At 37.5% G+C, this 27,263-nt stretch overlaps 1 protein-coding gene across 1 annotated transcript in view; it reads right to left on the bottom strand.

Annotated features, from left to right (window-relative positions):
- Positions 1-771: 771 nt before the first annotated feature.
- LOC149298803 (USP6 N-terminal-like protein) overlaps positions 772-27,263 on the bottom strand; it is a 59,222-nt gene continuing 32,730 nt past the window's right edge. Inside the window, exons 4-14 of the mRNA XM_089487097.1 lie at positions 25,391-25,430; positions 24,853-24,933; positions 22,988-23,095; positions 22,406-22,515; positions 21,144-21,192; positions 18,227-18,347; positions 16,995-17,089; positions 15,743-15,808; positions 15,013-15,112; positions 10,984-11,136; positions 772-2,162 (exon numbers count right to left, since the gene is read on the bottom strand). Of these exons, the coding sequence (XP_089343223.1) occupies positions 772-2,162; positions 10,984-11,136; positions 15,013-15,112; positions 15,743-15,808; positions 16,995-17,089; positions 18,227-18,347; positions 21,144-21,192; positions 22,406-22,515; positions 22,988-23,095; positions 24,853-24,933; positions 25,391-25,430 (2,314 nt within the window). The remainder of the gene's footprint in view (positions 2,163-10,983; positions 11,137-15,012; positions 15,113-15,742; positions 15,809-16,994; positions 17,090-18,226; positions 18,348-21,143; positions 21,193-22,405; positions 22,516-22,987; positions 23,096-24,852; positions 24,934-25,390; positions 25,431-27,263) is intronic.

The raw sequence follows: 27,263 nt of genomic DNA on the forward strand, positions 1-27,263 counted from the left end.
ACCATAATGTTTCTTTTTTTTTATAAACTGATCTGCATAGACCGCAGTCCAATTAGATACACCATAGTAAGCTGCCATGGTGAGTATCACATTGCAGCCTGGCCACATGACATGCATAGTAAGCAGAAGTATATTTTTAATAATACATTGCATAAATGGAAGCAATTTTAAAGGGCTGTACAACTTGAGTTCTCGAGAGCCATAAGCAGGTCAGGAATTACTTAAAACAAGTAACAATGTTTTTTTTAATTGAGATGGGATATCCAAAAATTGTGACCTGTTTGTGGTTTTCAAAGGCTGGGGTTGTGCATCCCTGACATTTAAGGTGAAGGCTGCATAAAGTCTAAAGCTCAGAATAAAAAGATCTATTTTTCCCTTTAATTAAGATTAACCGATAACCTTGACACATAACATCCTGACTGAAACCTTCGTAAGCCACATTGGGATACAAACACAAATTGTGTTAATATCTTTTTCCCCAACAATATATATTATACACAGAAGAAAGGTCAATGTCTATGTTTCTCATTCGGAAAGGTTCTGAGGTTACCTAGAACATCCAATGACTACACACATGTACTTTGTTTATTGAAGCACATCTGGCATAATCTGCATTTCATTGTTTAAAGTACAATAACCGATTTAAACCCTTCTAAAACAAAATGCACCGAAGCAAATATTTAAGTTTGAAATGTTGTTTTTTTCTAAACAAGCCAACAGTTTATGTTTGCCCTGGTTTTAAAATGACTTCATCAAGCAGTAAATATTTTTTCACAGCATCACTGATTCATGCATTATGATCCCATCACGAGGATTTCGGAACTGTTGTCCACTTACTCCAGAGTTTGAATGAAGATACCGAGGTTGATTAATGTGTTCATTGTGTGGAGAAGTCCTGTATCTCGTTGGGTTATTTATAGACAAGGATGAAAAATTATAGGCCTGATTTGGTGAGTGTTGAACCCCAGGAGACTTTTGCAAACTGGACATGTAACCTCTGGAGCTTTCCTTGTTTAACGGGTGTCCATTTGTTCCTAATGTTACATCTGGAAAATATGTGTAGGATGTGTTAGGATAATCTACTGAGGGTAATACATATCTGTTGTTTTCCCTTGGACTAAAACCGCCTAGCCGAACAGTTTCACTGTCATCAGCTGGTAGAACTTCAATCCTGTTGGAAGGTGATGTATAAGGGTACTGTCTAGCAGACGATTTCACAGGCATTTTATCTGGAAAAAAGTCAAAGTTATAATCATATGATCGATTTGATGGGCTAATCCAGTTTACCGGGGAATGATGTTCACTATTCATTCTACTTGCTGAATATTTAGTGTTATCACTGTAAAGAGGTGGATCACTATATACAGGTGGTGACTGCTTCATGTTATACTCAAAATCAGTATCCCGATATGGAGAATGTGGCTGTATAATTCCCATGTTTTCAACTGTTCTTGGTGGACTGGAACTTTTTGAAGGATGTCTTGAAGAAGTGCCAGTGGAGTACGTTACATTTCTTTGACTAAAAGAATCTGATCGTTGCCTGATGTCTTCAGCATGATTATCATTTTCATGTTCACCTCCAGAAACATTATCATACTGTGATGCATTAGATCCTCTTTTGCCATCCATGTCAATAACCCTGCCTTTTTTCTTAGTGATCAGAACTTGAGATTCAAGATGACTTGAAACATTATAATCTGGTGGTCTTCCTCTTCCGTCACCATGTTTCATCATTGGATCCTTATTTTTAGATTCTGATGGCAGGTTCCATCTAGGAGCAATTCCCTTTGAAGCACTGGATGCTGCATTTGAGTTCTGGTTAGCTGTAGCATGATTAGATATTTTATCATTGTCTTGAGTAGCTACAGCAGGCTGTGGATATTTCTGCTGTTGTGTATCTCCCTTATTCTGTTCAGGACGGTTGTCTATGGGGCCTCGCTTTGGAGTTTTTAAATTGGATTTTTCCATGGAGTTATTTCTTCTTCTTTCGATGCTTGGGGACACTTGCTGTCCTTTATTGGGAGATGGTACTTTTTCTGCTTTCATCTGAGAAGGAAGTTTGTTGGTAATCTTTTGTCCGTTCATAACATGATTGAGATGTACTGGAGGTGCCTCGTAAGGAACTTGGCCTAGTTGTTTTTTTGGAAACTCTTCATCTTTCCCTAGGATTAAATACAAACACTACAATTAGAAAAGTACAAATAGAACTTTCACATCTCATGGTGTTTTCATGGATGAAAACAATTTGATAAAACCAGTTACCTGAATTCTAAAATTTGGATTCTACATTTATTTCAACATACGGATATAGATATCAAACTGATTATTTAGTGCTATTTTGCTATTAGGAATGTCTTTGTATATTACTCCTTCTTAAGGATAATCTACCTCCTCTATAGGCATGACAAAAGTCCAGTTGTGCACACCTGAATCAAAAACATCCTTCTAAATTAAAAAGGGGTGTACCAAAAATAGGAACAGAATGTTTTATTTATAAAAAAAAAATATATATATATATATATAACTTCTATGGATTCCTCCGTCAATTCTCTTAATATGCATTTCCTTAACAATCATATATCCATAAAACATGCAATCTATAACATTAATTCTACATTAAATGTGTTAGAAACTGCAATGATTCCAGAATTTTGTGTAGCCTTTGTGAAGTTATGTTCAACAATCTGCCTAAAGATGCTCTGAAAAAGTTACAATCTGTTCCGTGAATCTACTTGTGAACGGGATCATTTAGCAACAGCACGGTACTTATTTTAAGTGAGCAATTTTTAATATCAAGTGGTTATTTTGACAGTTCTTTTTAAACCCATCATTTGTAATGTCTATGATTCATGTACATATACATAAAAGTAAATGTATAGACCGTTTACATACTGAAAGCTAAGTTCAGAAAACATTCTTACAGATTCATAGTAGCCATTAGAGATGCTGTTCAATTAGATCAAGAGAGAAGTTCACACCAGACATCCTTGGAATATGGCTGAGCTAAAGCAGTTCTGCAAGTGAGAACAGTCTAAAATCCTCCTGAACTTTGGACGGGTATGATCTGAAGCTACTGAAAACACTTGCGGTTAATACTGCCAAAGGAGGTTCGACAAGTTATTAAATCAAAGGGCTTCCAAGGTTTATTAAATCCAACCTTTCCACCAGTATTGTGAATCTTTAATGGGTGCACTGAATAAAGGCATGAAAGATCATTTTTTATATATTATATTACATATATATATGATACAAAAGCAAGAGCCTGTGATGCAGATGGGTAAGCAGGTACTGGCAAATCAATCTGACATTGTGGTGGTAGACAAGGACCAGAAGACAGTGGTGGTGATAGAAGTAGCAGTGACATCAGGAAGGTGTATGAGAAGCTGGAAAAGTACCAGGGCCTGAAAGGAAAACCAGAGCAGATGTGGATAGTGAAGGCCAAAGTCGTTCAATTAGTCATGAGACCGCTCGGGGCTATGACTCCTAAGCTGGCAGAGTGGCTTCAACAGATTCCAGTAACAACATCAGAACAAACTGTCCAGAAGAGTGCAGTGACCAGGAACAGCTAAGATACGCAGAACCCACAAAATATATATACATATAAAATTGTCAAGGTCATCTTATTTTTTATATGGTGAGGAAAATCTCACATAAACTCATGGGTTAGTGTGAATAAGCGAATACATAACACCTTAAAGTGAAAGATGTTGCCTGTTCTGGAGTGGTCATTTATTAACTTTAAGAGCTTCCTTTGGAGCTTTTTCCTCTTTCCGGCTTTCTGACATATGAAGATATACTCAGTAGCGTACCTAGCGGGGGGCGGTCCGCACCGGGTGCCACTCATCAGGGGGGTGGCAACTTTCCGGCACCCCTCCAGAGACGGACAGTAATGTTCGCCGCTGGAGGAGCAGGCTCGCAAGGGAGCGGTATCTGAGGTTTTTAACAGACCCCTGGCTCCCTTGAGTGATTTTAAGCCGGTTCAAGGATCTCCCTTGAACCCGGTTTAAAATCACTCAAGGGAGCCGGAGGTCTGTTAAAGACCTCCGATACCGCTCCCTTGCGATCCGCGCGGCAACAGCGCGCCCACCGCTGTCCGTGCCCTCTGAACCGGAAGAAGACAGAAGAACTGAAGAAGAGGAGCAAAGAGGAAGAAGAGGAGCAAAGAGGAAGAAAAGGAGCTGTAAGGAGAAAAGAGGAAAATTAGGAAAGCATGAGAGTGACAGTGACAGTGAGAGTGACAGTGAGTGGATTGGTTTATGTGTGGATTGGTTTATGTGTGGATTGGTGTATGTGTGGATTGGTGTATGTGTGGATTGGTGTATGTGTGGATTGGTGTATGTGTGGATTGGTGTATGTGTGGATTGGTGTATGTGTGGATTGGTGTATGTGTGGATTGGTGTATGTGTGGATTGGTGTATGTGTGGATTGGTAAATGTGTGAGAGTGATGGGTGTTATGCTGTACCATTTCCAATGTATCTTTCATTATATAATTATGCTCTAAAGTACATCATAACTCCCATCACTCTATACTGTTCCATACAGTGGCAGAGCTGGGAGACAGAGGCCTTGCACCCCCACCGCAGGACTCCTGAAAGGTAAGTGAACTTCAAAGAGGGAGAGGGTAGATAGTTAGGAGGGGGTAGATAGGGAGAAGGTAGTGAGAAGGGGTAGATAGGGCAACCATACTTCTATCATGCCAAGTCTGCGAGTACATCCTGGAATCTGGGTATGCCTGGGCATGATAGGAATGTGATTGCTGTTAACAATCATATATATATATATATATATATATATATATATATATATATAATTTAATTGTTTTGTCCTATTTTGGTGTGTTACTTACTTTAAATAAAAGTGTGAGATTTTTTTTTATGGTGGGGGTCATATTTGGTTTCGGACAGGTAAATGCTGGTTTTTCGGTTTCAGTCCAGAATTTTCGTTTCGGTGCATCCCTAAGCCAGACAATGAAGTGGTGGGCCTACACCACATCAATGTTTGGGTTAGTATATAGTAATAGGAGTTATGCTGCACTATTATCAGTGTCTGGCTCAATGTATAGTGATATGGATTACGCTGTACCACCGTCAATGTCTGCCTCAGTATATAGTGGTAGGTGTTTTGCTGTACCACCGTCAATGTCTGCCTCAGTATATAGTGGTAGGTGTTTTGCTGTACCACCGTCAATGTCTGCCTCAGTATATAATGATAACAGTAATGCTGTACCACCTTCAATGTCTGCACCAGTATATAACCATAGAAGCTATGCAGTTTTAAAGTGTGGGGGGGTGCCACATACAGGATCCGCCCCAGGTGCCAAATACTCTAGGTACGCCCCTGGATATACTAATAGATACAAAGTCACACAAAATTACTCCTAGGCTTCACAATAAGGATTAAATGTCTCACAATCTTTAATTTATGTTGTAAACAAGTGCTTTCCTCTGGAATGGTCTTCTCATTTTACATACTGTTAATAAGGCATTCCGGATTAAAGAATGCAGTTTATTGAGCGTAAACAGGACTGCTTTAAGTTGGTACCTAAAGTGTTAAGACACTTCATATGCAAAAAGCAGCCAATCCTGAGAACAGACAGGGTAAAAGTAAGGGCAGAAAAGGTCCCCATATGAGACATGGACCATGTTGGGAGAATTAAATGTTCTGGCCTCTCTTTTTTTCCTCTCGTGAAAAATATAAATGAGGTTTTAATCGCATATAGATTTTCAGAACAGAAAATCAGATTCCAGTATTAAAGTATTGATGGGATTGATCAGTTCAGGTTGAAATAATGGCCCTCTCACAAATGAGAAACTAAGCTGTTAAAATGTCTTTCAATAGCAGTTCTTTTTCGAAGTACGTGTGGTACTACCACAACACAAGCTGCATCAGCTACTACTAACATTACAGATGCTGTGTTTCATGTCTATACCACTGTTTGCTTAGGCACATGTTAATGAAAATATATCTGTCAGGGGTATGCAACCATTGGCATGCACAGGCTGGTGGGTGAAAACTATAAGCTAAATATAGTGTTCATTTTAGCATTCTATGTGCAAATATAGTTATGCAGAAACCATACACCACAGGCTACAGATCATGGTCAGCAAAACAAGAAAGGGGGATCACCAGTCACACAATCAAGCATGAGCTCTTGTCCCTAAATTTAAACTTTTTTTTTCGGTTACCTTGAATTTATGGAATATCTTCACCACTTACAATTTCGAATAACTCTGAAATAGATTTACTAGCATTTGAGGCAGGGCCCTCTTCTGTTATTCTACCTGTATGTGTTAATGTAAAGGTTAATGTTATTGTTAATGTTCTCTCTTCCTTATTGTAATAGAGCCATGTTGGAACTCTATATGTAAAATATGAAGCAATATAAAGTACATGATTCAAGGTTAAACAAATCCATTTAAGAAAAGAAACGTATCAAAACACCCAGGGCACCTTCTATGTAAGAATGTGATAAAAGCTCATTGTTAACTATGAATTCATTTAAAAAAATATATAGAAAAAACAGCAGCAGGGTGTTTTTGATCAAACAACAAACATGATTCCTCTCTCATACAAAAATTTCAAAAGCTGCAATTCACAATCCAAGCGTACAATACTTAGCCCAGATTTGCAGTGATGTGTCCCCTAATAAAAGTATATTGCATGAGGTTATTATTCCTGCTCTTTAATGAAAACAATCAATCTTTGCCCACTGCAAGACATCGCAAACCTGCTCACAAAATTATACCATTTTGTTTTCTAACATAATGGTCTATTGTTCATTTAGAATAAGTGTTTTCAAAGTCTTACATTGGCTAAACTGCTATTTTATTTAAAATATTTGACATAAAATGGCTGCTTTGTACACGTTCCTGAAATGCATAACATGCACCAAACCTAAAATCCCACTTAATATGAACAGAATTACCAGCCTTTATCCTTATTTCTGTTGCCAATATGTACCATAACCTTGGAGGCAGTGTTTTGTTTTTTGTTTTTTAAATCATTTTGGAGTACCAAAAACCGACACATTTTTATACAGTGCAGGTCACATTTTACCGTGTGGTTTGCATGCCTTTTTGTTTTTATACTCGCACAATGACAATTTTGCATGATCCTCCCCCATTTCCTGCCTGAAAAGCCTTTAAAAATCACCCCCCGTTGTGGATTATCAATTTTGCGTTGGGTTCACCTATACAACAAATTGAATTATTCATTAATACTCTTTCAGAAATGGATGTCAGAAATCATTTTTAAAAGAGGGAGGTGACACTGAAGACAAAAGCCTTTTAATATAATCTATCTTTGTCAGGAATGATATTTAAATACATGCACCCTCTGTTAATAATGTCACTTCTGCAAATCAGCTGGGATTTGTATTATTCTAGCTTCCCACCCACCGTCTTTTATTATGAATATGAGCAGCAGATGATTTTTCTTTTTTAATACCCAACTTCACAAAATTAGTTCATTTTAGAGTTATACAAGGTTTTGCTCATGGAACCACTACTTTGGCCTTATAAATAAATAAAACAATAAAACAATATGTGTATGCAAGCAATGAACCACACTAATCTACCAAGAGAATAGTGTGATTATATCTATTTGTGTGTACAAGTATACATGTTATATATAGCACGTATACTTGTACACACAAATAAAAGTAAAAATCTCCAAATTGCCAGTTTTCTTCAAGTTTTTCTACTTTTTAACAGTAGTTTTAAATATTTTTCATAGGCTTCTTAAAGTAAATAAAATCAGCCTATAATTATGTGGTAGTCTGTTGCCCCCTGGTGGCCAACCTTTTCTCTGCAACAATTACTCCACATACATTGAGGCCACTCGTTCTAGGTAGTCTGATGCCTTGAGAATCCAAAACGCTACACAAAGGCAAAGGACAAGGGTTTAATTGAATATTAAGTAGTATACTGCCACAAAGAAAAATTTTACTAAACAAACAATCTCTAATCATGGCACTGAATTCCTACAAGTTATAAAATATTCATAATAAAACTTGTTTGTATAGCGACTTTACTGATAAGTTGGTTAGAATGTTAAAAATACAAAAGTATTCTGAACAAAAGCATTCATATCTAACATGTGAAAAGAGGTGGAATATAAGAACAATATTAAGGCTAATCAATAGCAAACCGAGCTTTTAAAACAAATCACTTCCTTAAGACTAAATGCTCCCTTAACTATCACAGCATGGATTAAGTCTAAGGAAAGGGCAGGCATTGCTTTATTTTTGTTAAATGTCACAAGAACCGACTGCTTTCCATGGTGATAAAAAATTGACATGGTGCGCCAGCATTTAGCAGTCATTATAATGAGAAATAATGTGCTGAAAATTGCAAAAAGAAAAAGCCTGTTATGCCTGTATATTACATTTAGACTTTATTTATAGAGCACCAGCAGGCTACAGTGGGACTATGACACTATAGAACAGCAAATGCCTAAAAAGAAGAACAAAAAGTGCGAATATAGATTTCTGCAGCGCTGTACACAAGAGGAAAGATTTAGAGCAGTGAATGTCAGAAGAAAACGTTTAGACCATTTGAAAAAACACAGCTACTGGAGACTTTATTTGGCCCTACTGAACATCTCACAATGATCAGAAGCATATGCCTTTCAATGTTTAATAAAAGGCTACAGGATTTAAACTCTCTTGGTCTTGTTATAATGCTATGAAGTATATGGATATAAACCTCATAGCATCGCAAGCAGAGGCTATTTCACATAAATTATTTACAAAATTCATCCCTGATCTCTGCCAAGAAAAATAGTGTGTGTTAAGATAATCTCAACATTAAAAAAAAATAAATTATCCTTTACTTTGACTAAAGTGTTGGCCTTTACTGCATAGGACTTCTGAAAGTTCTTGAGTTCATACGTAATCCAGTATGATGGATCCTTGGAAAGTCACTGCGCTGGTACAAAGTACCTAGGGAATATCTTCTTCATTAGGATAAGGGGTACTTGTGCAAACAGCATAACAAATAAAGAACCCATATACCCTTCAGTTAGCTACAAAGTGTACATATGGGTGTTGTACAGACCTTTTGTACAAATGCATTGGTGTCCTTTGAGATATAATCAAGTTTGAGAACCTTACACAAAAGTGGCAAGAACCTTAGACCCATCCAGGAGGGCTGTGTTAAATATATATAGGCTTATACAAGTGAACCATCACAAATGCTTTCTGCAAGGCACACAGGCTGGCAATAAAAGATACCCATGTACAAAGCCTTACCAGGGACACAACGAGCCAAATATTTAATTAATGGCAGGCAACAGATGGCAGTGAAACCAGCCAACCAAAGGAAAAAAGCCAAACCTGTGCAAAAACAAAATGTATCGGCTTGCCTACTAGCATACAATAGCCACTTCTGTGATTCAATGTTAACTGGATACGTTAGATATGCATAACAAACGGCTTGCTTATTGCCAAGGGAGAACTAGGAATGTTCGAATCAGAGTGCAGCATTCTGAGCATTCACCATAGAAACCAGTGAGATTTCTATACAATAACAAAATATAATTATTTCCCATCTTAACCTAAGTGTTTTTAACATTGTCCAGGGTTCAGTTGAATTGTTAACTGTTCGTCATCTAGGTATGGAGGGAGAGAGAAGGAAGAGAGAATGTGATATTACGGGAAACAAAGCTGCATGGAGTGGAGGTAACGAGCAAATTGTACAACTACATTGCTTGTATACGCACGTGCAGAATAACCGGGTCATACCCTACTTAGAATTCTTTATATAGAGCATGTTACAATATTGGCACCCTTACTAAGCACTGTGGATATCAATGGTCCTAGGAAACTTCAAATGTGCTTTTCCTTTCAAAATGTTGAAAATGTTTAAGTTAAATCTGAGGTTCATTCAAGAGCATATGCGCTGTCACTATTAAACGAAATGTGCCAGGGTCACACAGGTGAATCCAGCAGACCGCCACTTAGACTATATCTAAAGACTGTTATTGCAATATTGATTTACTCAGCTTTAAACACTTTACGTTTTTAATGTAGTGCAACATAGTTTCTGTTTTCAGAAGCAAACACTTAACTCCAGGTAAAATCAGTCTATGTGGTGTTGAAGTAACACATTGCAGAGCAGCCCAGGAACACACCGGGTGTTAAAATTTTGAAAAGGTGTGCAGACATATAACAAGAGCCACTGTGCCAAAGAGTGGTGATAGTTTATGAGGTGTGAACATGCTTAGCACTTGTCAGCTGTTACTTGGCTGCGAATGCAGATGGAAGATTTTACTGAACTAATGAAAATGCATTACGAGGAGAATGCGTTATTTGCCATAATAAAAGCTATAATGTCCACGAGATAGCTGCATTTTATGCTTTCCCAAAAGGTAGGCTGCACGACCAGACGTTAACATGCACTGTATTTAAGCAACCTTTCATAACAGGTGCATAGGGCCCAATTTAAACTTTTGGTCAGTAATATACTATTCAATTACCTTAACCTTTATTTTTGTGTTTATTATATTCTACTGTCCTTAAATGATCTTTTTGCCGTTCCAACATCTCAACTATGGCTGTTATCGATCTTCAAGCTAGTCTTAAATCAAAAGAAAGTATGTCGTTACAACTATACTAAATATTTTAGTTTAGCTGAAAGAAAAAGTTAAAATTGGTCATCCATTCATAAAATTGAACCTATAAAACAATCTAAGGTTGAGTACAGGCTGTTATCAACCTTCATGCAAAGACAGGCATTGATAAAGCCTTTGAGAGGGCACACCTTTATTTAGACAGACACATTATTGTGTCAATGGGAAAACTTCTGTGTCTCTCGAGGACTGGGTGGAATATGTTCATACGTCCACACCGTCAGCCACATAAGTGATCTATAGTGGCTATACTAACGTATACCCCAACAGCAACGTAATGTAACAATTGCACGCTTTTGCAGTAAACAAGGGCACTGAGCATGTAAATTACTTGAGTAACCATGTTTTCTTACCTGGTGGAGGAAGGTCAAGCTTTGCCCGCTTCAGTTCAGACATAGAAAGTTGAAGTTGTTCTATTACATAATCATCTTCAAAACCAAAGTTCTTGGCAAGATTTTCCTGCAGGAATTCTATGAGCTCTTCCATAGACAGCTTCATTAGGTATTCTAGACAAAAACAGGGGGCCGTTATGGACAATTCTTTTAATAACAAAAATATAGGTAAAGTGTGGGGAGAGTAAATCACTTGAACGCTTAATGAGCTGAAATAGCTTTAAAAGCATCATTAAGGCTTTTTGGGTTATTAGCATTTAATTATTTATGAATAATTGAACAGGGAAAACAAAAACTGTGAAAACACTATGTTGAATTATAAAACTTCATAAAAAAAATTGTCTGGCGAAATGGAAAGAATATAAATTATTGTCTGTAAATTGCTACAGCCACTCACAAGCATACACAATAGATCTGGAATGATTTTAAATGGTGCTACAGAAAAGTTAAAGTGATCATATTCTAATGAAGCTCTTCTCATCATGCAGACGCTGCACCTTATTAAAGGAACATAAATTACATTCCCTATAGGAAGGACAAACATTTATGTGATCATGTTATCAAATGAAATTTAAACTGTACTGTTGCTTGAGATTAAAAAAATATAAAATGGTGTATTTTGGATAGAACACGGAATGTTTGAGTTTGAGGAGAAGAATCTTCTTGCCCCAACCAAGTGAGACAATGTTTCACATTTATGACAACGCAAATTATCTCAGATGGGATGCACTTCAAAGACTAAGGGCCCCCTGAACAGTCCCCTATTTAAGACAACAGCGAGGGGCGCCATATAATGGATTACAATAGAGAGTAGTTGATTTGCATTTGGTGCTACGTGATTAAATCATGAGGGACACATTCAGCAAATGTATACCCATATACAAAGAGTAAAGCATTTTTAGGTCAATGTCCCTTTAAAATCAAGTCTGTATGACGCCATTGGAATCGCTAATTAAACACAACAGAACATCTCCGGCTCTCCAGTAACCTTGTGGATTATGCTCATATGTCCACATAATGGGGCACATAAGTGATTTATTGTGGCTGTATACAAAGGCCCCTTCTGTTATCTTTTACTGTACAAGTAAGCACCTACCAAGTGACTTGCATGTTCAGTTTTGAATGAAAGTGTAACGACAGGGAAATGGGATGCTATGTTGTACAGCACCACTGTGGCTCTTTTTAAATAGTGGGGGTTGTATACAATACAGCCTCTCTCTATTTTGCTTTTAGGGGGCGAGGTGTATAAGCTATGCAGTACTGCCTCATTACAAAACACACTTAAGTGTGGGTTTGTAGGAGAGATGAACATTTGAACTCAGTGATAGCCCTATGCATTATGAAGGGCCAATCCCAGTGAGCTTATTCTAGTAGAAGAGCTTGGATGGAAAGCGAAATCACTGCAGTGACCTGCAATTCTCTTACCAACTCTGTATCACAGCCATACAATATGGAACATACATTATTGCTTAAAATAACTAAAAAAATAAGAAACATAACAAGAAGAAACACCAAGATAAAATTACAAAAGAAAAAAAAACTCACAGTCAGTAAGCGTTAACCATCTGATATTTAAAACATCTGTCTTCGTTATTTGATCAATAAAACAGCAATTACTTCAAAGGCTAGCTATGAAGCGCTCATGCTTCTGTAGTGATCGCACGTAATCCTCACTTCGTGAATACACTAGGCAAGAATAATATCTTCCTCAGCCAATGTCCAGCGTAGCTTCTCTTTTATTGATCAAATAAAGGTGATGCATTTACTGAATATTACATAGCAGAAATGGTCCAGCTTTTCCGTTTTTCACGTCTCGGCCTGCGCAAGACAGTTTTTTCGATGCCCTGCGACAACGAGAGAGGCTTGAGGAACAGCCACCGCATATTATAAAGAAAAAGAAATCTTGCATATTTCATCACACATAAAAAGCAGCAGAGGTAATGAGTAATTTAATGAGAACTCTCTTAACCATTCATGAGGATTCTGAATTATGCAGGTGAAGTGGGTTTTTTTTTTTTACCCTATACACATGCAAATTAATTTGCGGCTATCAAATTGCTCCAAATGTTAAGTATACAATTCCTCAGGAAGGAAAATAACTTTTAAGCATGATAAAAGATGGTAAAGAAAAGGACATCCCCAGTACGTTCATAGCAAACCAAGAGCTCAAGCTAGCCAAATCCCATGCCCTGGCACACCAGGAATAAAGGAGAAGCACTTAATTGTATCATGTCATTTCTCCTCATCCCACTGCATATGTGCTGGGTTTTTTAGCAGAGGGCAGTATTCTCCTATCTCAGATCTCTCTTCCAAGTTGTTTCTGTCATAGTCCAGTGCCAACTATTATTGTAAATGAAGAGAAAATCTGTGCATAGCTCTCTGTGCATGGTTATTATGTACTGGATAAGTCAATCTGATATAGATGGATAGGTACTGGTATTTATTAAATTGGTTAAGAATAAAACCAGCCAAAACAAACGAAAACAGAGCAATGTAAACCATAAGAAATGGACAGCTCTGTAGCCGGGGGAGCACCGTCCTGAACGAATCATTAAAGGAGATACCCACATCTTCTATCTCGGAAACAGGGTTTTTTTCCCCAATTGACATTCCAAATGTAAACTCACTCCGCTTTACTGAAGGGGAAATAAGCCCTTAGCCACATGCATCACACGTGTTGAAAGAATCCCCGCTGCATTCCGTTATGTAGGTTACTCAGTAACAACACTAAAATTTAATTGCTTTTTGTAAGATGATAAAATGGCTAGTTCCTTCAGGGAAACATATATAAACAGAAGACTGTGCCGTTAAGCACATTTTTATTGTACAGAATCAAATGCGTCTCAGTTTTGTAGTGATAGCGTGGTGTCTTGTGCTACTGGGTGATACATCACTGGATCTTCTCTCTCACCACCTACAGATCGCGTTAACAACTATGTTCCCTTAAGTCAACAATAAACACAGGGACGACATTTCCACCATGTATACTACAAAAAAATGCAACTAAAGGTTACCTTATCTATATCATATGTGCCTACAGCAAGCTTATGAGAATAAACAGCATTGATAGAGCATCCAATGCATTTAAAACTTTTCACCTAACCCAAAAAGTGTCACTAAACTATTCTACTAATAAAGGATGTCTTGTCTACACAAACCCATCAACAGGGGAGGTGGCCAACAATGACCAAAGAGTACAAAGAAGCGTGAACCAAGAACCATATACTGGAAATAAGCTTCTTTTCAAAAACATCAATTATGTGCATCTTTGAATTATTGCATGCCGTATGTTTCTTACATTCTAAAAAAAAAGGTTATCTTTTTAATACAAAGTAACAAAGTATCTTTTTAATAGTAACAGTTTCTTATAAGGTTAGGAGGTAATGCAATAATCACAGAGACCCTGATTAACCACAGTGGTAGAGGACAAAATAGGAGCAATGTTTAAAAGGACAAAGATGACAACAATTGTAAATTAGATTAAAGAACGCCAATCCTTTAGCCGACACGTTTTCCTTTTTAGGAAATTAAGTCCTGAATTAGTCCTGAAGCACAGCCCTCCCCAACATGGTCATAGAGTAGTAGAAGGAGGAGGAAGATGATCTGTGGTTTAAATATATTCTCTTCCTTGTTTTTCTGTTGCAGCACAATGAACACTGATCAATTCACTACCAGGGGGCCTTGGAATCCCAAGAATAATGCTATGAGCAACATCCTCCCAATACATTCTCCTGGGATCTGTGTCATTGTCCCAGTTATGTCAAGATCAGGCAGAAAAATAAACCTTGAAGCAGGAAATAATATACAAGTCTCCAGCGCTAGAACAGCGGTTTGTCAGACCTCGGCTAGGAAAGTCTTACAATATACGAGAGCAGCAGAATGCCATTTTATAAAACTATAGAAGCTTGAAGATTAAGGTACTATCAAGGAGAGAACCCAATATTTTATGTTAATGATGCAACATGTAAGAAAATGGTTTTATACTCTTACTTTTATGCAGTTTTAAAATGGTGTAGGACATAGCGGTAAGGACTCTGTCTCCTTCAAGTATGTAGATATCCCATATCCTTAAGTTAAGCGTGAAAGGAGTCTAGAAAACACAGAAAAACACAATGGAAACAAACATTTAATGATATGACACAAATGGCAAACCGGTATGAAAATCCCTAAAAATGTGTGATATATAAAACAGCTATCAAAAAAAAGTAAACATTCCATTGTCATCATGGCAATCACAGCTTCTGAAATAAAATGTCTTGTGTGATAAGATTTCAATGGACCGCATAAGTGTTAAAGTCAGCAATGAAGTGGAGCCTGATGCATTTTATGATTAAGAAATGGTCTATTATGGTCTTGAAGCTACCATACTGAACCACTTTTGACATTAACAACTTCCATTTTACAATAACAAATGCAATTTTAACACTTGGAAATTTACAATTTCACTGTACCAAAATGTTGATATGTTTTGTAATTGGTCAATTTATCAAGCTTGCTGAATGTATTTTTACAACTGAAATGAAGTATGAATGATCAATATTAGGCATTTGTGTAACTATTCATAAAGACAGCCAGATTGTACTGTTGCTGTATGCTACAAAATTATACATAACAAGTCACAATTATAGAATTTAGCCTGTGATGCTAAATGGAATAAAGGCAATTCATCAAATTCACATGACTGTTTTTGGGCGAATGAAGACACATCTATAATATTTACCCGATCTAGGAAGCACTGGAAAAACCATTTCATAGTGTACAGACTTGTGTAGAGTTCCTGAGATTCCTTGGAAATTAAAAACAACAAAAAAGATTATTATAAAGACCATCTAGCATACTAGTCTCACTGCAATGAGAACTAAGACAAATGTATTCTATCAGAATCCAGGGCAGTGATTCCTGACACCATATGGTAATGCGCCTTTACAGCTGATTTCCAGTCATTGCCAAGACATAACAGTAACAAAAACATGAATATGTGCTTTCAAGTCCCATAGCAATCACCACAAACCTTAGTAGGACATCAAGCCACACAGTCATGAACATGAGGGTCTCTGTACACCTATGAAGGTATTCTTTTAAAAATCAGCCCATTTACAACATTAACAATGTCTACACTATATTTTTCATCCTTTTGATGTCATTAAAATTACTGTTTCTTTCAAAAAGTACATTTTCTAAGTGACCCCAAACTTTTGAAGGGTAGTGTATATGCATATATATTTAGTCTGGAGAAAATCTAAAGGTTAAATTAGTGACTATATTTGAAGTCAATTGTCTGGTACAATGCAACTACAGTGGGTATGATCATCGGAAAATTACTGTTCATACTGTATTATTTTAAACTACATTGGTGCTTTCAAGTATTCAGATAACTTCATATAGGTGCTAAAATGTAATTATTCACAATTATGGGCGTTTGACGACGACGTTTATTTTTAGCCTATGCGAACGTGTATCTAGGTTCTAAGAAACTAAATATATTATAAAAAAAGAAATAAAAAAGTATGTTGAGACCAAAGCTGCGGTGTGGTTTTATATGCTACTATTAGTGAGGGAATTTTAAAATGCAAGGGATGGGCATAAAAATCTCTTCAGTATAAGACTAATTAAGGTTTAATTCTTTACATCATTCTTTACAAAATTGGCAGTCTAGATGGGCTAAAGTTTACCATCAGGGTAGGGTTGACTTGGGGGGGCAGGGACTGCAAGGGTAGGAAAAGTCACGTGTGCAGTAATCAAGTGACTACGTGAGCAAGCGAGGCGGTGTGTGTTAACTATATGCAGATGATATGGGGGTAATACAGAATGGTAAGATTGGACCAGTTAAGCTTTACTTGACCCCCGGGCCAAGAAGTGCCAGACTTAGGTTGTTTATTTGCTATCTTAGAATTTTAGAGCGTACCTTCCAATTAATAAGCCACTCCATTTCCTAGCAATTACCATAGTGCAACACATTGCTTTACACTTACAAAGTGCTTCTTAAGCTTAGGCATAAATTTCTTCATTATTTTGTCATGGTGCTCCTGAAATCTTAAAAGCTTTGGGAAACCTGGTACAAAGAAACCTACAAGAAAACACAGAAAGGCAGATAAGAAATCAAGAGCTACTGGATAAGAGACGCTCACTGCGACGTATATTCTAACCACAGGTCATGCTATCGGTCTGGAACAAAAATGGTCCGTTTTAACTGCTAAAAATGTCAAATCAGGGTGACTGTTTTGCGCACAAAGTATTCAAATGGAACTATTTTACTATAAATCAACAGAAATACATTGCAAAAGGTTACAAAAATAACAGTTTCTTGATCTGAAGCTTTCCCTGTTCTCTTTAACCACACAACCATCAGCAATTTATCAATGGTGATAGGGTTGGCAATGCAGCCCAAGTTACCATGACAATTTACCCAAGGATATATATAACTATATATAGATCTATATATACACACACACACACTATATATATATGTATATATGTATATGCATATACACACACACACACACATAGATAGATATCCACGATGTTGGCATATTTCAAACCTGTAAAATTTGGGAAAAGGTGACAGATCATATATTACAAAAGGAAACCTCTTCTGCTTCCCTTAACTAAAATAATCCTCTAACTGGATATTACTTTTTCCTTTTACTTTTAAATATTACTTGGTTCTCGCAAAAAAAATGTAACTATTGCAGTAGCATTTCACTGATAAAATTTTATTTTAGAGCCCTTTAAATGTAACAATAATTGAATGGTAATGTTCTTATAAAGATAAATTTCACTTCCGCCATTCCAAATCTTAAGCAGCTGTGTTTCTCCAATGGATACACGTTGCTAGGGGGAACAATATTTCATATTCACATTATCATTTATTTGAATATTCATGAAGATGCCGCAATCAAATTTTCTTATAATATGATCAACCAATTATAGATCTGCGACGGTAGAGATGAGTTGCAAGCATGCACAGTATTCAATCATTACCTCAGTAACAGAGGGGTTCAGTATATTACCTTAAAATGTTGGGATATTAATGCATACATTCAGTAGTGTCGATAGTGTATGCTCAAACCAAAGCTATTTCAGGGAACTAAATTCCAAAAAGAAAAATAATCTATTTTCATATTAACAACAGAATAAATTAAATGCTGGGATCATGGAAAAACTCCAAAATGTTTTTCATTGTTATAAACTTATTATTTCTTACCATGCATAGAATGTCTATTGTCAGAGAACAGTTTTACCAAGGCCCAAAATGCATCTTCTTCATTCATATACATGAGTAGTAACGCGGTAATTTGGCTCATTCCCTGACAGTATCCAACTTCCTGGGAGGGAAGAAAAGATGTTTAAATTGTACCAGTGACTGCGACAGTGGCCTTTTTCCAGGATGCACACACACTCCCTTATTGTTGACCAGCACCGATAGTGTCACCCCACAGTCATCAATTACTGCAGGGCAGCACTTTACTAACTAATTCTGCCAAGATAGCCAAACCACATGTTTAGACAGAACCTAAGGAGTCATTAAGGTGAACCAAAAATGAGCGTTAATGACCGTATGCTTGGGCCGGCCAAAGAGCTCATTAGTTTTCATCCTTAAAAATACAATTAAGCAAATTATTTGAGCTAAAATCAGCATTACTCACCACTCCTCCAATCCCTTTCTAGTGCCTTCTTTTTCCCCGCTGACAGCACAGGTGCTGAGTGTCCATAACACGCTGTCAGATCCTCACTGTTGGACGCAAGGATCCGAGAGAGTGTATGGACACTGCCAGTGCCTGTACTGTGGGAGAGGGAGATAAGGCAGCACAAAGAGATGCTTAAGATAACAATTTTACAAACCTTACTTTCACATAAGTATGACCTTGCTTAATTATTTTCTTAAAGGTGAACAAAGTTTAATGTCAATTCAAGGACAAGCACACAACTACAAACCAGCCGTGTGAACGTAGCAATTAAATTTACCATAGATATGCGTCTTTTTATTTATTTATTTTTTAAATACATTTAATGGCGACTTGAACAAACCATCGAAACCTAGTGCTGCGGGGACTGGGAAATTTCAGAGACCGTGTAATACAACGAAAGACTGCTCGCAACACATTGTCGAGTTCAATGGGTTAACAAGCCTGGCTTTGACACCGTGTAGAGAGTTTGCCAGGAGATTTTGTGCATACACGTCAATACCATCTGGCAGAGCAGAGTTCCAGTAGGCGTAGGGGTCCCCGAGCCGTGTGAATTCTCGGATGATTGTGACCAACGTGATAATTACAGACACCTGTTAATTTATGCACAAAGATCTTTTTTTTTTTTTAATAAACTTGTAAGCCCCTAAGGGGAAAAAAAATACACATTGACATGTGGACCATTCTATTTATACATCATAGTTTTTATAACTAATGATCAGACCTTACTCTTCAGCCACCTGTTCATATTCTGCAGGATTTTAGCACTGCAAATGGCATTTGTCAACATTAAGTGTATAGGCTTACTGAAGCTACAAATTGGTTTCATTATATAGAAAATATAAAAAAAATTATCCTAGAGGAAAGCTCTCTTGTTGCCATAGCAGCGAATGGAATAATAGTATCAGAAAGTTTATTGCACTTGTTGTTATGGGGATACTAATTTTCCACATTTGCACCAGAATGTTTTTCTTCACATATAGCCTGGAAATTCACAGCTATATGCATCCTTGGCATTTTAGAACGCCACGGTTATGCCCACAAGACCCTCACATGAAGTTGTAAGCAGCAAGCCCACTCCACTGGTTGGGTGTCTTTGTTGACAGGATGCGCTGCCCCAAGGAGGAGTATGCGTGTCGAGCTTTCAACATACCGTATTTGCTCGATTATAAGACGACCCCCCAAAATCTGAATATTAACTTATGAAAAAAAGAAAAAGCCTGAATATAAGACGACCCTATAGGAAAAAAGTTTTACCAGTAAATGTTAGTTCATGTAAACTATGTGAACAATTGTTTGTTAATAAAAGCTATGATTGAGAAAAATATTTTGTTTTTATTTCCTTTTTTTTGTTTTCAACCTGCCCCCCCAGTTATGCACATCTGCCCCCAAGCTTGCCACTCTGCCCCCGAAATGCCTTATACCCCATATATGCCACTGTGCCCCATGATATGCCTTTTAACCCTCTAAATGCCACTGTGCCCCATGATACGCCTTTTAACCCTCTATATGCCACTGTGCCCCATGATATGCCTTTTGACCCCCTATGTGCCACTCTGCCTCCAGAAATGCCTTATACCCCTATATGCCTCTCTGGCATTTAGGGGGTTAAAAGGCATATTATGGGGCGAGTGGGATACAGGGAGGTAAAAGGCATTTCAGGAGGCAGTGGCATTAAAGGGGTTAAAAGGCATTTCACAGGGCTCTCTGCCTCCAGAAATGCCTTACACCCCCCATTTAACACTCCCCCTCCCTCCTCCAAACTTACCGGTGCTTTTGAGTTGGGGGGGGCGCATAACACAGGAGGATCCAGGTCCCCTGCATCTGAGACCCGGTGCTTAGTCCGGGCAGCATGTAGAGCTCCACGCGAATCGCGTAGAGCTCTACACGCTGCCCGGACTAAGCACCGGGGACTCAGAAGCACCGGTAAGTTGGGGGGGGGGGGGGGCATAACACAGGAGGATCCAGGTCCCCTGCATCTGGGTCCCCAGTGCTTAGTCCGGGAAGCGTGTAGAGCTCTACGCGATTGTATCGCGTAGAGCTCTACACGCAGCCCGGACTAAGCACCGGGGACTCAGAAGCACCGGTAAGTTGGGGGGGCATAACACAGGAGGATCCAGGTCCCCTGCATCGCTGCGGGGGATCTGGATCTTAGTCTCATAATGAGACCTATTTGAAGTCTGATTATAAGATGACCCTGATTATAAGACGAGAGGTATTTTTCAGAGCATTTGCTCTGGAAAAAACCTCGTCTTATAATCGAGCAAATACGGTAATTGGACACTCCGTCCTAACAATGTTTCTTCATATATTTAGTAACAAAGGCCAGAAGTTCTATGGGCTCAAGTAACTAGCAACCAAATTTACCAACATTTTAAACAAAGTACAGATTCTATAAAGTTCGGGGGGTTTTTTGTTTTTTTTAACAAAACTTACCGTGTTATACAATGAATATGCAGCCAACACATGAAATAAAGCTTGCTGTCTGAAGAGGGAAAATGAAAAACAAACATTATATCAAAGGTTCACATTTTATAATAAATTCAAGTTTAAGGACATTAAAAAGAGACCGAATGGACCCCCTCTGTGAAAACAGATTTCTCAAATCATAACGTGATACGTGCCAAAAAAACCTGCCTTTTGTGTCTTTACTATTATGTATTATAATAAGCGCCTGTAATTCTTGTCAATCCAAAAACACTTTGTTCTTGAAGAGAAGACTCCCTTTTGTTTGGAGAAGAAAAAATGCACAAAAATGTTTCAAATTATCCTAGTGTCTGTCTACCTGATTTGTCATAATTCCAATATATTCTGAAAACACGATCTTGAGGTATAAATAATGCTCATATTTTGTGTTGATATTAATTCTGGACTTAACACAGAATGTGTGTTTTGGTTATCTGTAGCTTTAAGAAGACCGTACCATCCAGCTACTAGTTGTTCAAGGTTAAAAAAAAACAAAAAAACACCAGATCTGTGCCACACTAATTACACACGACTTTCAACTTTGCGGGGATGACAGGTGGTTTTACGGCTACAAAATTATCTAGAAGAATAGACACTTTTAAACCCGGTGTTACATGACAGCTAAAGAATCCTGATCTTAAATGAAAGTGTTATATTAAAAATGGCAATTTTAAACATCCCTCCCCTGCTGCTATCAAAGAGTCTCTGTCACCCGCAGTTATATGTGAATTTCCAATGCAATGACACTTTGACAGTAATGAGAGGAGCAGGACATGCGGTATGACAGCGCACGGGAGATAACGAAGTCAATTACGTGGCAGAACATACCCTATATAGTTTTAATGGATCCTTGTCTCATTTAACTAATTTACTTTGCAGCTGACTCTCTCTCTATATATATATATATACACACACACACACATATATAAAATTATATATTTTATATCACACACGGAAGCAAATGAAATGATGCAGATGGTGGAGCAGTAGAGTGCAAGCGTATAGGTCATGTTTTCTGCAATATATCTGCAATTTTCCTTATCAAATCCCATGGTCATGAATTCGATCTGCAAGGTTGGGGCTTTTATGCTGATGAAGTTCATCAGAAAAAAGAATAATGCAAAAACTGTGTAAATAGACATTTGAGTTACATGGTGGCGGTGGGATATGAACATAATGTTTCAAATTTAGTGTTTTGAGGAGAAAGGGTTATATGTGTATTGTAGACTTACTTAACACCATATCGGTCTCTGAACATAATGTGATCTCGAAATGTTCGGTTAACATCCAAATCAATCTGCCTAATGTCAGGAGACAGACGCCTTGCTTTCTGTTTCAGAATCTAAAAAAAAAGACACATACTCAAAATTTAGTTTTAAAAAAAACTGGCCAAATGATATTCACTTAACTTAAAAGCTAATGTTAAGGAACACAACAACCACATATGGCATTCATAAAGTAGGATGCTCAGGGCCATTTGTCAATGGAGGAACTTAAATATATTGTCCCATTGACTGTAGAGAATATAACAAAATATTCATGGTTGCCTTGTGTGGACAGCCAGGACCACACTTTAAAGAGGAACTGAGGAGCACAGTGTAGGGGATATTAATCATTTTTTATATTAAATAGAACATGATAGACATAAAGGGTACAAATACAGCTGTCTGTGCTGATATTCAATATGATATGGTCATAGGTTGCTGAACTTGATGCCTGCCGTAAGACAGTTTAAATACTTAATATGCGGGGAAATATAGGTATATTATTATGGGGTCCCATAAGTCACACACAAATGAACACAAGCGCCCTACCATGTAAAGGTCCTTCCGTTCGTCTTTAAGTTTTGGAACCTCCAAGATTAGCGACCACACTTGCCCTCTTAGCTGAAGTGGGATACCTTTGTAGATTCTTCTGTGGAGCTAAACAACCACAACATATTTTAGCAGATAACGTGCCAATGGTAAACTAAAGTTACCACCAGTGAATTAGGAGAGCATGCAAAGGGTAATTCCATTCCACACAAGGAGATATTTTACATTTTGGTAAAATTAATGGTTTCATTTACCATGCTTTGTAAATAAACATATCTTATAAAACTTATTTCAAGGTGTTTGCTATTTAACCCTCTAGTGGTTTTCTGTTGCAATAAGGAGATCAAACAGCCATCAGCAGTGAAGGTGTCCTATCTCTTAGCTGTAAAAAAAAGCACTATAAAAACTGTTCAGAGATAAAGCAAACAGAAATATTAACATAACACTACTTTTTACTTTCACGTTGCTACTACTGCTAGTTGCCAAGCATGAAAATACCCTGGCAATTACTTTCATTACAGTAACGGGGCAGTATAAAATAGCAAAAGAGTGAAAGCCTTCCAAAACAGCCTTCAAGCAAAAGTGGCAGAGTCTAATACTGCGGGGATTTAAAACATGCATGGGATAGGCATAAAGCTATCCTGAATTTAAGACAATATCAGGAAAACTGAGCAGATTAGATTGGCCAAATGGTTCTTATCTGCTGTCAAATTCCATGTTTTTATGCAACTCATTCACCATTTAGACTCTCCCTTGATCTATCTATAGAGATAGATGGATAGATCCAAAGTTCCAAGACCTTTCTACTTAAGGCTGACATCGGGATGAAGAGAGGTCAACTGTACTATTAGAAGTTGTTTTCAGAAACACGACAAACTCCTAAAACCACGGCAACATTATCAATGCACTGCGAATGAAACACTTCCTCAGAGTTGCGAGAGAAGGTGATACCTTGCACGAGGAAGCGGTGTAAATGAGAAGCATTCAATTATGCTAGAGGAGGTAAAGGATAACAAGCGTCGCTACATGTCAATGAATGACAGGTAACAATTTTGTAAGGCATATGCCGGAAAACAACAGGGTAGCCTTAACCTAGGAATATTAATGAGACATTGAGAAAATTTGGATTAAATTTACACATTTTTTATTTTTCCGCTGCAATTTTCTAACATGTAAAATTATAGCACAAATGTAAAGCTTTGCTGGACGTAACCATCTTTATTTTCAAAGTATACTACAAGCAAAGCAAAGGGTGAAAAAAAATATTATTGATGGGCTGTGCTGCATAACTATACAGCTAGCAGGGCCTGAAATTGGTGTGATAATTGTGAGAATCTTGCAATTATGTTTCCAATCCTGCCCACATAATAAAAGTAAATGTTGCATGATGATTTATGGGTCACGGATTCGAGACTGCTGATCACTCTCCGTGCATAATCCATGACTTTCATTGATAACAAACTGGGGGGGGGGTTGCTGGTTGACTCATGTGGTGTAACCTACACTACTAGAGCAGATGACCAATACAAAAGTTTCAAAGGTATATGGAGTATACATTTAGAATACTGTACTATGCATTAAAACATAAGTTTAGGTCAAGCTACAATGAATAATAAGTACATTATACAAATTCAATAAGTAATACGTTTGAGAGGTCTAAAGGATCAGTGTTGTATGCCGGTGGCGACAAGCCTATTGTCACGAAAATATCTTAGACCAACTTGTGAATTTCTTATTACAATGCTGCCCAAAAGAACAAACACACATCCCTGTAGCTTTTATCTATAAAGGTCTTATAGCTAGCAAAAATAGCTTGCTGTGTACTTCTATTACCCTAGAACTACAAAAATATAAATTGAATTCACCTTTTCAGTGCTCTTGTACCTATCCCAACTTCTGAACATTTTCACCCACTTTGATGTTCTTTCAATCTCAAGGAGTTTTTGCTGGTAATAAGGAGAAAAGAGCGTAAGTATTTACATTGTTTTAAAGCAGTGTCCATGATTGTCCTCACCATGGAATAAAAAAAATAAATAAATAAATAAAACACACTATTGGGGGTGCAAATGCCATGCATCAATACTGACACCTCCACCACAGAGGGGGTGCTGTATGAGGTGGCCTTGTCTGCTCGTACTAGAACATACAATAATTATGGTTAAATGAGATTATCTGCCTTTTCATCTTCTCCCAACTCTTTATATTAGTTTAATATCACATATGTATAACTGTCATCATTATGGTAGTGTATTCATGTAGAGATTTATCACAGCATGTGTGAAACATGGCTGGACAAAGCTATGGTTCATAATATTCTGCTCCAGTACCCTAAATATATGTGGTAATTTACACTAAGCCCAGTCAGTATATGAGGCCAGAATAATATTGAAAGTTGTGTCTTACCTTTTCTATTGCATCATCGTAAGAAGGCAGCTCTTGATCACTATAAAAAAATAAAAAATAAAAATGTCTTCAATAAAAAAGACAAAATAGTACTATGTATTCTATTCTTTTAAAGTGTTACAGAACTTTAGTGTATCAGGTTTTCTCATCCAGATAGAGGCAGTATAAGCCCATACATCTTGCTTAAATTTATCATATCAGAGCGTACTTCTAGGATGTTCATATGCACATAGCACTGACATCAACGATCTCTGTGTGCTTTGTGCTTTTGCGTCGGAAAACACGATTATTAACCCATCAGCATTAAACGATAATGGCAGTAATAATTTCCGCTGGCAAATGGCCTGTCATCTACAAAGGATTATCACCAAGGGCTTTAAGTGTGCTTCAAGTGCTGATTCCTCCTCATCCCCTGCTGTTAACAAGCAGCTGATAGTGGGATGATATTAATGCTGTAATTATTTGTGAGATTTCATCTCATACTCATACAAGTAAAATCCATAATATGACTTCTGTTGAGCTGCTTGAGCATTTTGGACCAAATGATAAGTACCACACAGCTGGAATATTGTCCCAATTTGTGTTTTGACAAGGGCATTCACATAAGTACAGTGCACTCACATCTTCAAGGGTTGCCATCCTTCCAGGAATTTATAGTTTTTGAATATTTTAGAAAAAAGTAAATATTTCAGTGCCAGGGTGGTTCATAGAAATGTAACTTTAGATAGTTGTATATTTGTGTAAACTGAAGCAGGAGTTGACAGGAGAGCTGCCGTTTCAATTTACTAACTTCATTATACATTATGAAGGGCCTATAGGGCATCTGCTGCAGGAAGGTTGGCTTGGCTCTGTATTCTATAGCTCCGCTATAGAAGATAACTCCTCGATTCAACTATACATTACACAAGATGAACAACTAATTGGGTAAATTAAAGCTATAACTCTCCTACAAAAACGGTGTGGGGCACAATCATTAGCAACTGCATTGTCAATACTTTGCCAAGATAACAGCTCCGAGTCTTCTCCTATAATGCCTGATGAGGTTGGAGAATACATGAAAAGGGATCCAAGACCATCAAGACCATTCCTCTATCTTCAGATTCATTAAATTTCAGGGTCGACGCTGTTAGACTCTCCTCTTTCTATGGGGTTCAAGTCAGTGGGCTGGGATGGCCGTAGTAGGACTTTGATTTTGCTCTCAGTAAACCATTTTTTGTGTTGATTTTGATGTGTTTTTGATCATTGTCTTTCTGGATGATCCAACCAAAGCCCATTTTAACATTTCTGGCAGAGGCAGACAGATGTTCATTTAATATTTGTTGATATTTGCCAAAACGTCCAGGTAGAAAACATTAAAGAGCCACCACCATATTTAACCATAGGACCAGATTCCATTTGAAGTTCCGGTAGTGCCTTGCAAACTAAAGACGGTTGAGTTTTTGGATAAGAGTAGAGTTTTTTTTCTTGAAACCCTTTCAGACATTGACTCCAAAACACAACTTCTGAAATTCTCCTGCTATGATCCCTGGAGATTTTTTGGCCACTCAAACCATTCTCTTGCATTGAGGCAATATAGACAAACGCCCTCTTCAAGGTTCATTCATAACATTTCAAGTTGACTAGAACATCTTAATTATTGCTCTGGTGGAGGAAATGGGCATTTTCAATACTTTTGCTGTATATCACAGCTATTTTCCTTGGTCTTACCCATTGCGATGAATGACAAGGGGATTTTGGCCTATGTGTTACCTAATATTTATACCCCCGTGAAACAAAGTCATGGTTGAACAATTTCCTGTTCCGTGTCACCCAGGTGTACCTAAAAACCTAATATATCAAAATATCATGGGAATATTTATCTCATATGAATTCC

This window comes from Sceloporus occidentalis, unplaced genomic scaffold, assembly GCF_023333645.1.
Source record: "Sceloporus occidentalis isolate IW3139 unplaced genomic scaffold, rSceOcc1.0.p SCAF_31, whole genome shotgun sequence".
In the NCBI taxonomy this organism is placed as follows: Eukaryota; Metazoa; Chordata; class Lepidosauria; order Squamata; family Phrynosomatidae; genus Sceloporus; species Sceloporus occidentalis.